Source organism: Lissotriton vulgaris, unplaced genomic scaffold (genome assembly GCF_964263255.1).
Source record: "Lissotriton vulgaris unplaced genomic scaffold, aLisVul1.2 SCAFFOLD_2284, whole genome shotgun sequence".
NCBI lineage: Eukaryota > Metazoa > Chordata > Amphibia > Caudata > Salamandridae > Lissotriton > Lissotriton vulgaris.
The window spans coordinates 157369-173788 of NW_028245868.1; the positions used below are offsets into that span (position 1 = coordinate 157369).

At 50.1% G+C, this 16420-nt stretch overlaps 1 protein-coding gene across 1 annotated transcript in view; it reads right to left on the bottom strand.

Annotated features, from left to right (window-relative positions):
- Nucleotides 1-16420, bottom strand: part of LOC147666261 (NBAS subunit of NRZ tethering complex-like) — a 359627-nt gene that overhangs the window by 121901 nt on the left and 221306 nt on the right. The window contains exon 11 of the mRNA XM_086949183.1: nt 1783-1934. Within this exon, the coding sequence (XP_086805309.1) occupies nt 1783-1934 (152 nt within the window). The remainder of the gene's footprint in view (nt 1-1782; nt 1935-16420) is intronic.

Consider the following 16420-nt stretch of genomic DNA (forward strand, 5'->3'; position numbering starts at 1 on the left):
CGCAATAGTCTGTTCTTCTTGTAACCAGTTTAGCCTGCCATCTCCAGGTGACATTAGCGTAGAGTAGGCAGAATCAAGATTAATGTTGCGGAATAGTGCTAAAATGGTAAGGCAATATGACATTTCATAGAACTGTGCTCTCATTTGCTGAGAGTATAATTCTTTTGCTCACAACATGATGATTTCGTAGAAATGTATTTCCGAGGCAAGAAAAATGTATAAAAACCCCAGATTTTGCAAGGGGAGCCAGAGCTTTCCCGCGATGCTACTTGGGATGAGGTCCGCCTTTTTATTGATTTTGCTGCTCACTTGAGACTTGGATGGTTTTGATTTGCACATTTTTCTGCACTGTCCTATTTACTGAAAGTCTTCCTTGGCATTAATTCTTTATGCATCTGCACCTAATCATTTCTGTGTGTATCATTTCTGTAATATGAATTTGTGGAATACATTTTTACATTTCCCATTCCTGCTCGAGAACTCAATTATTGAGCCTGTCCTTAACTAATTGACTGCATTTAGACAAGAGATAAGGTGTTTTATCTTGAGGACACATTGTGTCATGAAACTGAGGTTTAACACCATCTCTGATTCTTCCACCCATGGCCGGGTGCACAATGTTATCGGTTTCCCAGGCCCACATCGTACTTCTATGCTGTGTATATTAAAGAAGATAACCTTCATGCATCATTTCTCAGAGATTTGCAGGGGCAATTGCAAACATTGCAGTGCTCGTTGATTCCTTCTCATCATCCTACCGTCATGGAGGGAAAGTAGAGGGCTCAATCTCCGCTGCAGGCCAGTGGGCTCCCGAGCTACAGGTAGGAAGACTATTTGTTATTAAAAGATGTGAAAGAGAAATTCCTATTGTGGTGAGAAGACAGCTCACTAATCGGACCCCTGCCTTCAACACAATCTACTCCCCGGTGTCCCCTTCGTAACTCCTTCATCCACACTTTGAATCAGTACACAACTTGTTATCTACCCATTGCTGCTGTAACAAGGTGAGGGCACAGAGTGGCTGCATTCTACGCAACAAAGACTACTGCTAATCATCAAGGAGTGTAAACCATGCAGCTTGTCTTGTTTTTGGCCTGTTAAGATGCAAACAAACTAGAGAACTACCACGCTGGTTGCACGCTATGAACATATCAGATACCCACAGTCAGCCTACTAAACAAGAAGTGCCTCAACCTAGAAAAGTGACAATGCTGTAGGTGTAGACCCCTCCACATTCAGGACTCCATTCTCTGGAATTCCCTCCCAATACACAATATCATGGAAAAAAGCTTTACACTAAGGTTAAGGATTGCTTTCCCATGTAGCCCCTAACCATAGGAACAGACAGGTTGAGTTTCCTGCCCTGTCTAACAATGATTATGACTGTTAGGGTTCACTCGCCACTTGATACCTCCTATATGCTTTCCCACCCGTTCCACCTGCTGAAAGCATGTGAAGAGGTGTTAAGGCAGTAGAGGAAGAATAATAACATATTAATAAAGAAATGAGATGTGGCTTATGGGCTAATATATTAAGTGTGAAGTGCTTAAAACTACAGAACCTGATCATATTCAATGTATCTCCCACTGAATGCATGCTAACTTTCTCCTGCCTGGACAGGAACCTGTGACCAACTTGTTTCTAGGATCATAAACAATAGTAGTTTAACATTATTTCGAGTCAATACCATTACTCTCTTCTCTAAAGGAACCTGATGTCATGTATCAGCGACCAAGAGTTATCATTAAAGACAGAATTAGAAATGTTCTTTTCTAGACAAACCTGCCATCATCTTCTCGTTTTCCAATTGCAATCAGAGCCTCAATATCTGTGCCCTTCAGACCATACTGGAGCAATTCCTTTGCAGCGTCCACGTTCTCTGGAACCCTCTCGATGCACTCATGAAGAACCCAGGATCTCTTCTTTATTTTACTCTGCATAAAATAGTTAATAATAATTACAACAAAGTGCACAGACTTACAACAGCATGAAGCATGATCTTGACAAATAATCTGGAGATTACTGCAGAACTTTCACTCATGTGTACAGACAAAAGTATATCATATTATATATATATATACACAGCACATACGCTGCAATCCTCAACCTGACACGACTCAAAGCCAGCCTTCAAACTGGAAGCACTACAAGCAGCTGGCTAACAGGATCACTTACTGCGACAACGCAAAATGAACAAACTGCATTCTGGGAGTTGCAGTCTTCCCACTCTGAATCACCAAAGTGATTCCTGCTGAACGATGCTCAGGTTTGCAACATTCTACTTTAGATGAGCCAGCGTAAAATACACTCTGGATTCCAGCGTCAGTGGCATTTGGAAAGGTAGTGCATCTGATGAAGGCGAAAGCTGAAACGCGTTATGCCACATCCTTTCAATAAATGAAATTTTAAATCCCGCCGTGCCCCCTTGAAGTCAAAATAAGGAATATGCTACTTACCAGTATGCATCTGTTCTTGGCATGTAAGGCTGCTGACATTCATATCTGTGCATAGATTGCCGCCTAGTGTTGGGTCCAGATGATTGCACATTTTTGTCCTGGAAGAGTCTTCGAAGTATCACAAGATAGGTGGCTCCTCCCCCGGACTACAGTGCGCATGGGCATCCTCTCCATCCTCAGATTGTTTTTCGCCATTGTAGCAGAGATGGAGTATGACACAGTAAGTGATGTCCATGCTAGAGATAAATTCTGAGTGCTACAGCTGCGACAGGCACCGGGGAGGAGGGCGGGCGATATGAATGTCAGCAGCCCTACATGCCAAGAACAGATGCATACTGGTAAGTAGCATATTCCGTTCGAGGCATGTGGGCTGCTGAATTCATATCTGTGTATAGAATGTATAGCAGTCTCCCCCTTAGCAGTGGCTACCTGTGCCAGCTGCAGCAGTCTGAAATAGAGTCTTTAGAACAGCCTGTCCTACAGCAGCTTGCTGTTTGGAGTGTACATCTACACAGTAGTGTTTGGTAAATGTATGTATGGTTGTCCATGTGGCTGCTCTACATATGTCTTCTAGAGGAATGTTTCCTAGGAAAGCCATGGATGCCCCTAACTTGCGTGTTGAATGCGCTCGTGGGGGAACTGTTAACGTGTGTTTAGCTTTCTGATAACAAATCTGTATGCACTTAACAATCCATCTAGCAATACCTGATTTGGAAATGGGGTTGCCTTTGAGCTGTGGATGAAAAGGCAACAAACAGTTGCTTAGTTTTCCTGAAATGTTTTGTCCTGTCTATATAGTGCAGGAGAGCTATTTTAACGTCTAGTGTATGTAGAGCTCTTTCTGCCACTGAATCGGGATTTGGGAAGAACACTGGCAGTTCTATTGTTTGATTGATGTGAAACTGGGATACCACCTTTGGCATACATTTAGGGTTTGTACGTAGCACTACCCTATTTGCATGAATTTGGAAGTATGGCTCCTGAATAGTTAGGGCTTGCAGCTCACTAACTCTTCTAAGTGATGTAATCGCCACTAAAAAAGCCACTTTCCACGTTAGGAATTGTATTTCGCACGAGTGTAGTGGTTCAAAAGGTGGTCCCATCAGTCTGGTTAGAACCACGTTTAGGTTCCAGACAGGTGAAGGTGGGTGTCGCGGAGGAATCACTCGTTTGAGTCCCTCCATGAAAGCCTTAATAGCAGGCACTCTGAAGAGTGAAAGGTGTTGCCTGTTCTGAAGATAAGCTGCCACCGCAGCTAAATGAATACATATGGAACTGTAGGCTAGATTGCATCTGTGTAAATGTAACAGATAACATATGATGTTTTGAGTTGAGGCATCTAGTGGATTTATGTCATTATTGTTACAATAAATGACAAATCGTTTCCACTTTGCCGCATAGCATGCTCTGGTGGTAGGTCTTCTGGCCTCCTTGATAATATTCATACAGTCAGGAGGCAAGTTTAGGTAACCAATCTCTATGACTTCAGGAGCCAGATCGCAAGGTTCAACTGTTGCGGATCTGGGTGCTGAATGTCTCCATGGCTCTGCGTTAAAAGACTGGGTGTTAGTCGCAGCCTTTGATGAGGCACCACGGAAAGTTCTAGGAACGTGGTGTACCATGGTTGCCTCGCCCACGTTGGAGCAACTAGGATGAGTGTCATCGAGTGTTGTCACAGTTTGCGTGCCACTAGTGGTATGAGCGGGGCTGGGGGAAAAGTGTACGCAAACCTGCCTGACCAGTTCATCCATATCGCATTGCCCTGAGACAGCGGATGTGGAAACCTGGCGGCGAAGCTTTGGCATTTTGCGTTTTCCCTGGTGGCGAACAGGTCTATCTCTGGGTGACCCCACTGCTGGAAGTACGGTTGTAGCACTGAGGGATGTATCTCCCACTCGTGCATCTGGTGGCTGTGTCTGCTGAGCAGATCCGCCATCTGGTTGTCCCTGCCTGGGAGGTGTTCCGCCATGAGGAATATGTTTCTCTGAATGGCCCACTTCCACATGCTTTGCGCTAGATGTGACAACTGTGGAGAGTGTGTCCCTCCCTGCTTTTGTATGTAGTACATGGCAGTCATGTTGTCCATCCGGATCAACACGACTTTGTTGCACCAATGTACTTTGTACGCCTTCATTGCCATGAAGAGTGCCATCAGTTCCAGCAGGTTGATGTGCATCTTCTTTTGCAGTGTCGTCCATAGTCCCTGCACTGTGTAATGGAGGACACGCGCTCCCCATCCCAGGAGAGATGCGTCCGTCGTAAGCACTATTTGTGGTACAGGCTCTTGGAACGGTCGTCCCTTGCAAAGGTTTTGTGGGTTCCACCAATGCACAGAGTTGTATGCACCAACACTAGGTCTTTCAATTGTCCTGGAGCCTGGTTCCACTGCCGTGCTAAGCACTCCTGAAGCGGACGCATGTGTAGCCTTGCGTGAGGGACTATGAAGATGCAGGAGGCCATCATGCCTATCAACTGCATAAACACCCGTGCTGGGAGCGAGTGTTGAGGTCTGAATTTCTTAATCAGTAATTGAATGCTGTTGATTCTTGCTGAGTTTGGCTGTGCCTTTGCTGCCAGAGTGTCTATTGTCGCTCCCAGGTACTGTTGTACGTGGGAGGGTTGAAGATGAGACTTTGGGTAGTTTAATGAGAATCCGAGGCTGTGTAGGAGGTGAATAGTGCGGGACATGTGGCTGGCACATTGCTGGGCTGACTTTGCTTGGATAAGCTAGTCGTCCAGATATGGGTAGACGTGAATATGCTGTCTTCGTAGGTGTGCAGCTACTGTCGCAAGGCACTTGTAAAACACCCTGGGGGCTGTTGTCATCCCGAAAGGCAGGACCATGGACTGGTAGTGCTGATTCTGTATGGTAAACCGGAGATATTTCCTGTGTGCCGGATGTATCGGTATGTGGAAATAGGCGTCTTTTAGGTCTAGTGTTGCGAGGAAATCTCCCTGACTGAGTAATGGTAGAACCTGCTGTAATGTGAGCATGTGAAAATGTTCTGACAAGATGTATTGGTTTAGGGGCCTGAGGTCCAGTATTGGCGTGAGAGACCAGTCTTTTTTGGGAATTAAGAAGTACAGCGAGTATACCCCTGTTGTTCTACAGGTACGAGTTCTATGGCCCCTTTTTGCAGCATGCTGTTGACCTCTTGCTGCAATAAGTGCATGTGCTCTGCAGACATAGGACGGTGTCTTGGGGGTATGTTGGGTGGAGTGGAGGTTAGCTCTAGACAATAGCCGTACTGGATAAGTTGTCTCACCCACCTGTCTGTGGTAATGCTTTCCCAGAATGGCAGGAACTGCTGTAATCGTCCCCCGACCGCTGTTACATGGTCCGGGGGCAATGACAAGACGTCACTGTTTAGTATTGGCGGAGGATCTGGTGTTGGTATTCCCTCGTCCTCTGCCTTTGTTGCTGTTGCCACGGTATCCACCTCTATTGTTTTTATTATAGGTGGTTTGCGTGCTCCCTTTATTGTATGGAGTCTGCTGAGATGCCTGGCCTTGTGTAGCTCCTCTGTTACCGGAGCGACAAAAGGAGCCTCCTCTGAATTGTTGGGACTGCAAGGCACCCATAGACTTGGCTGTTTCCGTGTCCTTTTTAATCTTTTCTAATATTGTGTCCACATCAGGACCAAATAAATAATCAGGGTTCACGGGTTGATTTAATAATGTGGTTTGAATCTCAGGTTTGAACCCAGAGATGCGTAACCACACATGTCTCCTAAGCATGACACTTGTATTGATGGCCCTGGCTGCTGTGTCTGCTGCGTCTAACGCACATTTAATGGATGCGTTGGATATGAGTTTTCCCTCTTGTATCAGTGTTTCTGCTCCCTCCTTGTAGACATCAGGCAAGTGTTCTAGCAGTTGCTCTAGTGTGTCATAATGAGCCCTATCGTATCTGGCTAATAGGACTTGTGTATTAGAAATCCTCCATATATTAGCTGCTTGAGCAGCCACCCTTTTTCCAGAAGCTTCTAATATCTTAGACTCTTTGTCTGGAGGAGGAGCATCACCAGTGGTTTGTGAGTTGGCACGCTTACGAGCATTTGATACCACCAAAGAGTCTAATGGCAGCTGTCCCTTAATATATGTAGGGTCCACAGGTGCTGGTCTGTATTTTCTTTCGATTCTGGGGTTGACAACCCTTGCTCTTGTGGTTTCCTTAAAATGTCTCCTGCGTGTTTAAGGACACCCTTCAACATTGGCAATGTTTTGACTGATTTCTCGGAAGTGGAGAAAGTGTCAAATAGGAAGTCTTATTCAATTGGGTCAGCATGCATTTCCACATCATGATTGTGTGCTGCCCTTTCTATTAATGTGTTAAACGCAGCTGTATCCTCTGTTGGTGAAGTCTTGACAGGATAAGAAGGAGTGTCAGGAATAGTCTGTGACTCCCCCGGATCAACAGGGTCTGCCCAGGCTTGAGTCTGGTCATCCTGATCCGTGTCCACAGGGTAACTAAATTCTTCATTGTAGTCATACTCCATATCCTCATTAGTGCGTGTGGGTGAGTATGCAGAAGTGTCCTGGCCATGGTACCTTACAGTCTCAAAAAGGACAGGTGATGTGGAAGAATCCCTTTTCTTTTTGAGTGGAATTTTATATGTTTCAAGAGGATTTTCTGACCTGATCTTCCTCTGATAAATAGTAAGCCTGCCGGAGTCGATATGTAGCTTGGACTGCTCATCATAGGAGGGCTCTTGGTACATAATGTCCTCTTCTAGAGAATGACTCTTTTTCCCCATGGACACCTTCTTGGACGGTGCGATCCCAGTTTTCGGATCGAATGCCTTAGGCCGTGCAGTTGGGGGCAGTCCGAATTTTATCGGTGGCATAGGCTTTGTAGACAGACTGACCTTCTTCAGGGCCGGTGTCGTTACTGGTCCGACCGACTTTGTCTTTACGCCAATATGTTTTTGGCTCGACTTAGGCGCCTGTTGCGTTGGAGGCGCGCTCTTCTGCCTCGACTCGACGTGCACCTTCGAGCCACTCTTTTTTTTTGTAAATTTCTTTTTATTGTTGCATCATACGGATCATCAAGAAAAGCAGTGTGGCATTCCGGGGGGAGCGTCAACATTCCGCAACCCCCGTTTATAGGCAACTTTTGAACACAGTAGTATACGGTAGTTATCATGACAAGACCATTACGTGTTCCATCTTTTCACCCCAAACCCCTCCCTCCCAACTTCCACAAAGAACATCCCCGGGCAACTGAGAGACCTCTATCCGAGGTCCCCCTTCCCGCCCTCCACCTCCCCCCCCCTCCCCCCAAGCAGCTCGTCCCCCATACCTCACCCCACCCCCGGATCCCAGTGTCTTCCACACCCCACATGGCAGAAGCCGCAAACATTAGTTCGACTCATCCTCCAGGCCCTCCAGGTTCAACAGGTGCAAATCGTTCGTACATGAGACCACCTCCGTGGGCAATATCGTAACCCTCACTCCCCCCCCCCCCCCTCCACTGTTCACCCCCCTACTCGAGTCCGTGATAGTGCCGCCACTTGGCCCATATTTTTCGAAATTTCCTCGGGCACCCCCTCGCTTTATACGTAACCCTCTCAGCTGCCATGTACATGTCTAGGCCTCGCCTCCAGTCATCCAGATTGGGCCTTCCTGGCGCCCCCCACATTCTAGCTATATCTCTCTTGGCGACTACCAGCGCCAACAACAGAAAGATAAGTGAGTGCCGTGTGACATCCACCTCAGTTGACATGCCCAGGAGTGCCAGCCTAGGGTCCCTGGGAACGTCAACCTCCAGAACTGCTGATAATTCAGTGAAGACCTCATTCCAAAACCCCTGAATCACGGAACAACCCCAAATAATGTGGTAAAAAGCACCCTGAGGATGTTGGCACCGCAGGCAGGAGGCATTAGCGGCCCTCCCCATCCGGAAGAGTCGTGTCCTATCAAAGTAGGCCCTGTGGAGAACCTTGAACTGGATGAGGCGAAGCCGTGATTTGATGGCCACTTCCAGAGGGTGCATGAGGATGAGTTCCCAATCCAGGTTTTCAAACGTGCCCACATCACCCTCCCATCTCTCCCTCAAAGCCTGTAGGTCTCCCAGCGTATTGTTTGTCAGTGTTTTGTAGATCATGGATACCGCCCCTCTGTGTATCTGCTCCTGGAGAAGGCGTCCCTCAAGTGGTGCATATTGGGGAATGTCAGTAAGGGAGATGTTCTGTGCCCCCCACGCATGTCGTAATTGCAAGTATCGGAAGTATTGTGTGTTATGAAGACCAAAGTCCTGTTGCAGCGCCTGGAAGGTTTTTAGCTCCCCTCTCGCCACGACATCCCCGATCGTAGAGATGCCAATGTCATCCCACTTTTTGAATCCCCTCAGTTTGTGGAGTTCGGTCAGCCAGCTACAGGACCAGAGGGGGGTTTGCCGGGTGGGTCTATTTTGCCATCCCATTTTCATCGTAGCTCTACGCCACGCCGTTAGGGTGATTCTAGTTGCCGGGAGAAGCCTACGTCCTCCCTTACCTCCGTAGAGGAAGTGTAGCACCGTCTTTGCGCCCCATTTGGATTTTTCCAGCGCATAGGTCGGGTGATCTGCGGGGGCATGTATCCATTCGTTGACTGGGGCCAGGTGTTCAGCCCAGTAGTATGCCCCTAAGTTGGGTAGCGAGATGCCCCCGCTGTACTGGTGCCGCTGCAAAGTCGTTAGTGCCACTCGTGGTTGTTTCCCCAGCCACAGGAAGGAGCGGAGGTCAGCGTGTATTTTCGGTATAGTTGCAACTGGCAGCGGGTAATATTCGTTTTGGAGGGCGTATAAGAACTTCGGTAAAAGGATCATTTTATACAGGGCGGCCCTGCCCAGGATGGTGAGTGGGAGTTGTCGCCATCGATCCATTTCCGCCTTCGCGGCCACCAGTATCCTGTCAATGTTAGCAGTATAGGAACGACGGGTGTCTCGGGTGATGAAGACCCCCAGATATCGGAAGCCCTCTGTGGTGTGCAGGAGCTGTTCGGGCAGGCACTCCCCCCTAGGGGCCCCCTGCGGGTCGTATATGACCGATTTGTGCCAGTTAATGGTATGACCAGCCACTGCCCCGAAGTCTCCCAACTCCTTAAATAGGGCAGGGATAGTCCTAGTCGGATCCGTGATGTACAATAAAACGTCGTCGGCGTAGAGGGAGATTTTCTCCTGGTCCGCGTCCGACTCCCCCCAATGAAACCCCATCACGTCCCGGTTACGCCGAATGCGAATCGCCAGGATTTCAATCGTGAGGGTGAAAAGTAGTGGGGATAGCGGGCACCCCTGTCGTGTCCCCCGCTCTATCGCAAACTCTCTGGATAGCCTTCCATTGACCCTCACCTTCGCTCTGGGGTTCGAATATAGCAGCTTTACCCAGCCTAAAAACTTGGGCCCTATCCCAAAGCGTTCGAGCGTGCCCATCAAGAAGGGCCAATGCACCGCGTCAAACGCTTTCTCCGCGTCCAGGGAGAGGAACCAGTGGGGTTCATCCCTGTCACAGACCTCCTGGAGCCAATTGTGGGTACGCCGTAGGTTGAGTTTGGTGGCCCTATCCGGGAGAAACCCAGATTGGTCCGGGTGCACTAGATCTGGGATGACCTGTCGTAGGCGTCGCGCCAAAATAGTGGCCAACAGTTTGGTCTCGATATTAAGGAGAGAGATTGGGCGATAGGAGGAGCACTCCTCCCTGGCTTTATCCTCCTTATAGATTGGGACTATGGTGGCTAGGGTCAAATCTGGCGGGAGCCGCCCGGCGTCAAACGCCTCGACGAACAATCCCTGCAGGTGGCGCGAGAGGAGGTCTCCCGTCCGTTTGAAAAACTCCGCCGGAAAACCGTTGGGGCCCGGCACCTTCCCGGGCTTCAAAAGCGCCAATGCCTCCGTAATTTCGTCAAGTGATAAGTCTGCCTCCAGGGTCTCACAATCCTCGAGGGGGCAACTGTGGGACTTCCATATCTCCCAGAAAGGCCTGCACTACCTCCGCTCCCCCTAGGTCTCTAGCCCGATAAAAATTTTCAAAGTAGGCCGCGAAGGCCTCCGCCACGGAGTCATCTGTGGACGCCCGCGCGCCCCCATGGAGCCTGATCTCGTCCACCCACCTAGCAGCTCTCTCCCGCCTACTCAGCCAGGCCATAAGTTTCCCTGATTTGTCACCCACATCGTAAAGACGGTGTAGGGTGGCCAATGCCTGCGTGCGTGCCTCGTTCGTGGCCAATTCCCTGTGAAGCTTTTGGGCGTCTAGCAGTTTCCTAAGGTCTATCTCCCTCCCCGATCTATGGTATTCGGTCTCTAGAGTCAGTATGTTCGCCTCCCCAGTTGCAATTGCCTCATCACGCTTCCTCCGAGCCTCACCCACCCTAGACTGGAAGCGATCCCTCAGGACTGTTTTCATGGCCTCCCACAATGTAACCCTGGACTGTACTGAGCCCTCATTCTCCGCCACATACACTCGGATATCCGCCCTAATACCTCCCAGAATTTCAGGTGTCTGTATGTCCCATGCCGACATGTGCCAGTGGGCCCGTCTGCCACCCCCACCACGCCCTATGTGTGCAAACAGAGGGGAGTGATCTGAAATGCCCCTCGCCCTATACTCAGCCTGGTCCTCCAACGATAGCTCCTGCCTCGAGGTGAAGATGTAATCTAATCTTGAAAAGACTTTGTGTGCCCCGGAGAAGAAAGAGTATTCGGTCTGTGTGGGGTGGAGCCATCTCCAGACATCAGTGAGGCCAAGCGTGTTCATCTGACGTGCAAGTGCCGTGTCTGTTGTTACTGCATGGGTGTTGCCGGACCTATCTCGTGCCGTGCACATCACATCGTTGAAATCCCCCCCTATGATTTGCACCGTATCAGCCGTGTCCAGTAGTATGTTAGTGATCTCCTGCATTGTGCGCGCCTGAAGTTTGGGTGGGGCGTAAACCGACAGTAGCGTATACCTGCGCCTCCTCCAGGTCCCCTGCACCCCCGCAAACGTCCCCTGGGGATCTAACCATGTGCGCGTGGAGGTGAAAGGGGTCGTTTTCCTAATGAGTATGGCCGTGCCCCGTGAGTCTGTGGTGTACCCCGCATGTGCTAGCACTACGTATTGGCCCCGTGCCAGAAAAGCGCACCTGTTCCCTCTCAAATGCGTTTCCTGTAGGAAGATAATGTCTGGCGCTGCTCGTTTAATGTAGGCCGTGACCAGGCCTCTCTTGATTTTGGAGCCCAGGCCGTTCACGTTCCACGTGAGCGCCTTCACCCCGGGCCCGTCTCGGGACGGCTCAGTTAGTGTACCTGCCATTGTGTTGCTCGATGTGAGAAGTGTGGCCCTCCCAGACTCCGCTGCTTGGTGTAGAGCTGTCCCCCCCCCTTCAACAAACCAACACCCCAACATGAGGTAATAACAGACCCAACGTATCCCCCCCACCCCCACACCACCTCCCTCCCCTTCTAGCTGCGCCCCAACATGAGGCCATACTATCAATGGGAGCAGGTCAGTCGCCCTCCCGCACATCCCTCCCAAACTCAAACAACAACCAGAGCGAACTCTGGGGAAAGAAGAGTAAAGTACTTGAGGGGTTTCGTGTCAACTTGCGTGCTCCTAGTGCGCCGAGTTGCCGTCTCCATCGAGTCTCAAGAGTAACATTGTTCACGAGTGGGAGTCCTGCGTGTCCGTTGACGGGCCGTGGCCCGACAGTTCCAATTCCATGTGTCGGATCTCCTTGACCAGCGGATGTAGGGATTCTTGCAAAAGTTCCATGTCCTCAGCTCCGGATGAAAGGTCCTCTGACTTCTCCATGTCGTCCCCTTCCGATCTAGCGCCCCTCCGAGGTGCGCTGGCTCTCGCACCCGTTACCGGGTTGGGGGACTCCGATCCACCAGCCCTTCTGTTCTCCGCTCCTCTGGTTCTATACGGAGTCGCCGTGGTCATATTGTGGGTCCGCCGGGAGCGTATTCTCTGGGGCCTGGGTAGTTCCCACCGCGGCTTGCTGCGGGCGGTTTTGTCCATGGCCTCCCGGCTGGCCACCTCCCTACTGTTCAGGATGGGGCGCTCCTCCAGCCACTGCCATGCCTCCTCCGGAGTAGCGAAAAAGAATGCCTTGTCTTTGTAGATCACTTTCAGCTTGGCGGGGAATAGGAGCATGTACCTGATTTGGAGGGATCTCAACTTTGCCTTAACCGCATCGTACGAGCGGCGCTGCTTCGACACCTCTTGGCTATAGTCGGGGAAGATCATGATCGTGGCGTTCTCCAGGCGGATCTCCCCCAAGACTCTGGCTTCTCGCAGGATCAGGTCTCTATCAGCAAAGTTCAAAAAACGGGCAATGACTGGCCGGGGTCGGGCCCCCTCCGGGGGTTTAGCCAAGAGCGCCCTATGCGCCCGTTCGATAACAAAGCAGGAAGAAAATGGCGCCGCCGGGAGGGTGGTCTTGAGCCAATTCAGCAAGAAGGCCGCCATGTCCTTGCCCTCGATTCCTTCCCTAAACCCCACAAAACGGAGGTTGTTGCGCCTGGACCTATTTTCCGCATCGTCCACCTTCCATTGAAGGTTGCGGTGGGAAGCTTGGAGTTCCGCCATGTCTCTCCTAAGTGCTGTGATGGCCTCACCATCCTCCTTCAGCCTTTCCTCCGCAGTCGTCACCCTCTCGGACAGGTTTCGAAAGTCCTGGCGGAGCAGAGTCACCTCCGCGCCCACCTCGCCGATCTTGGTCTCCAGCGCAGAGCGCGACGCTTGTATATCCGTCCTGGACGCCTGGATGGTCTCCAGCAGCACCGTCATGTCGGGACGGGAGCCCGGTGGGTCGGCCACTGCCCTCGGGGCTGCAAAGTTGTCCATGGCCACCTGTTTCAGCGACCTGGAGGCCATGTCTTTCTTCCCCCTCATGGTCCCCACGTGGACAGAGGGGGGATAGATACTGCAAGAGCCGGATCCCGGGACCCGAGGGGGGCAGACGGGGAGCAAGTGATGGGTGGCTCGACCCGCGCTCAGCCCGCGCTCTCCGCTGGTGCGTCGCACCGGTGGGTGGAGGTCGGGGAGGTGTCCCGGTCAGGGCGGTCTGGGCGCGTCTGGATGTCCGGCCGCTCCCTCGACGTGCCTCTCCCTTCAGCTCTCAGCTCTCCACCGTGGCCCGGCTGGGCGGGATTCCGTCGTAGCACTCACCGCCCGCCACCATCTTGGTCCAACGGCTCCCTCGGCCAAATGTCCAGCGCGGGTCCGGAATGTCTCCCCGGGTCAGCGCTCCAGGCGTGGACCAGCCAGGGTGCGGCACAGCATGGTCTGTCTCTTGGTCTGACCCCCGTCAGTTGAGCTGTGGGTAGCGATCTCGCCGTTCTCCGCACCTCGCCGCCGCCATCTTGGCCGCCCTGTCCGCGGCGCAGTCACTCCACGCTCGAAAATCCGAAAGAAGCTCACACAACCACCCGGGTCACCAGTGCGATGTGAAACGGAGAGGTTTTCCCGCAGGGTGGTGTGATTTTCAGGCTCGATGGCAAGGATTAAAGTCGGATTCTGGGGCAACTCGGCCGGAGCTCCGGCGAGGCACGTCTAGTCAGCCATGCCGTTCACCTTCGAGCCACTCTTGGACTTCGGCTCGAGGCCTTTGATGAACTGTGGCCTGTCGACTCGTTGCTTCGGATAGAGAACCTTCCGAGACTCGAGTCCCTTATTTGTGTCGCTGTCAGTCGACGTCGACCTCGTCGGTTCGACGTGCTTGACTTTAGTCATGGACTTTAGCATACCGATCTTCGGTTCGACACCCCTTGTTTGTAACCCCGCAGGGTCGTCAACTCTTTTCTTCTTTGTTGAATCAGATGGATTCGAACCCTTCGATCCGAAGACTGTCTCCAGCAGTTTTGGTTTCGTTTTCGACTCCATGGCTTTCGGTTTCGATTTAAGCAGTGACTGGTAATGTTCAACCGATGGCTCGTGTGATATATATTATTAGCCGGGCCGAGACGCGGGGCTATAAAATGTTCGACATGATCTTGGCTAAGGCCTTCCGGCGATGCCTCGACCTGAGCTCTTGGAAGTCTTTCAGTGTCTGTTTCGGGCCCTGTACTCACAGTTGGGCCTGGTTCATCGCTCGAGTCGTCATCAACGGCTCCGATGGCTGCTGCGTCGTCCCTTACCTCTACGACGTTTTCATCCTCGAAGTTTTCTTCGTCGTCTTCATAATAGTTGGAGTTCCGAACCAGGATCCAACTGCTGTTCTGGATCCTCAGTCTCGACGACCTCATCGTCTTCTTCACCGAAGATATTCACCGGGTCGGGCGCTGGCTTCGTCATCATTTGCCTCGCGTCGAAGTCGAATCGTCTTCTTTAACCGGAATTGAGCACAAGCTAGACAGTTGGCCTCATTGTGCTCCGGAGATAGGCACTTGTTGCACACCGGGTGTACATCGATATGTGGGTACTTAGATTTGCAAAGGGGGCATCGTTTCAACGGGCTACGTTCCATTGATGATTGGGCCTTTGGTGTCGAAAAGGCCACGCGGCTCTCTTTGACGTCCTCCTGGAAAAGAACTGGAACAAAGTACTCGGCACCGATCGAAATAACAATACCGACGACCCCGAAGGCCTTTTGGCCCTTAGAAAAGTTTCCGAACTTGAGTAAGAAAAAGACATCCGAACCCAATGGCAGAAAAAAACAATCTGAGGATGGAGAGGATGCCCATGCGCACTGTAGTCCAGGGGAGGAGCCACCTATCTCGTGATACTTCGAAGACTCTTCCAGGACAACAATGTGCAATCATCCGGACCCAACACTAGGCGGCGATCTATGCACAGATATGAATTCAGCAGCCCACATGCCTCGAACATCTATTTACACCAATTCCAAATATGTGAGCTGCCCATTCAGTGATAACCATACTATATATGCCCTTACAGTTGGTTCTCCTACTTGAAGGTGTGCTGATGCTATCTAGTGGCGAAGCACTGTAGGAAAATATTCTTGCCTGTAATTGTACATTGAAATGAGAAATGTAATATTAGATAAGAACCACAAGACCTTTTTTGCCTACCCATTTCCTTCTTGTTATTGACTTATAACCTTAAATAAGTTGTTACGGGATGCTTATGATGAAGACATGGCATTTATCTTTCGTTCCACCACACTAGTCCAGGGGTAAGGGACGCAGATACTTAGAAGCCTGGTTTCAGCAGTAAGATCTGGGGCCGAAGAAGCATAGGCAAGATGCAAAGAACAGTAAAAGAGAACCTAAGAAAATCTAAGTGATAGACAAAATAAGCTAGCTCTGTCCAGATGGCCAAGAAATTGATCTGAATGTTCCTTTTTTGTCATTACAGACCCAGAAGTATGAAATATCTATTTTAAATGGAATGTAGTTGAGGGAACTGAAGGAACACAAAACAATACAGAGAGAAATTGAGAAGGGGTATAGAGGAGTACAGGAATACGATTTACCTACAGACGGAAAAAGAGGAAGATACTAGTGTTGTCATGAGGTTTGATTGGGACCGATTGCTAGATTGTAAGTATGTCAGAAACAGGGGTATCGTCTACACGCAAAAGGGAAAGTGCAAAAACGTAGTATCTAGTTGGTATGTTATAGGATGCATTATGAGGTGGGAACTGATGTTGGAGTCATTGAATAACACAACGTGCAACCATGCAAAGGCAAAAAAAATAATTCTAGCGCATGTTTAGCTATTGTTTAGACAGTACACTTTTTCTTTATAAATATAGATTTCGTGAATATGCATTTCATGCATGCCAACCAATACAAACACCTCAAATAAAACACCAAGAAATAAGAACTCACTGCCCCACACCTTTTGGAAAGCATTCAATGCTTTTGTATCCACCCAAGTCAATTCCATTCTTTATCTCTATTATCCCCAGAACCAAGCTGGGTTCCACACCTTTTAACCATATGGTCGCCATCTGTGAAAGATAACATCTCTAAAATAGTTAATCTTCTGTTACTTGTAGTCAGTATCATTGATAATGAACCCCTAAGAATCCCACACCAT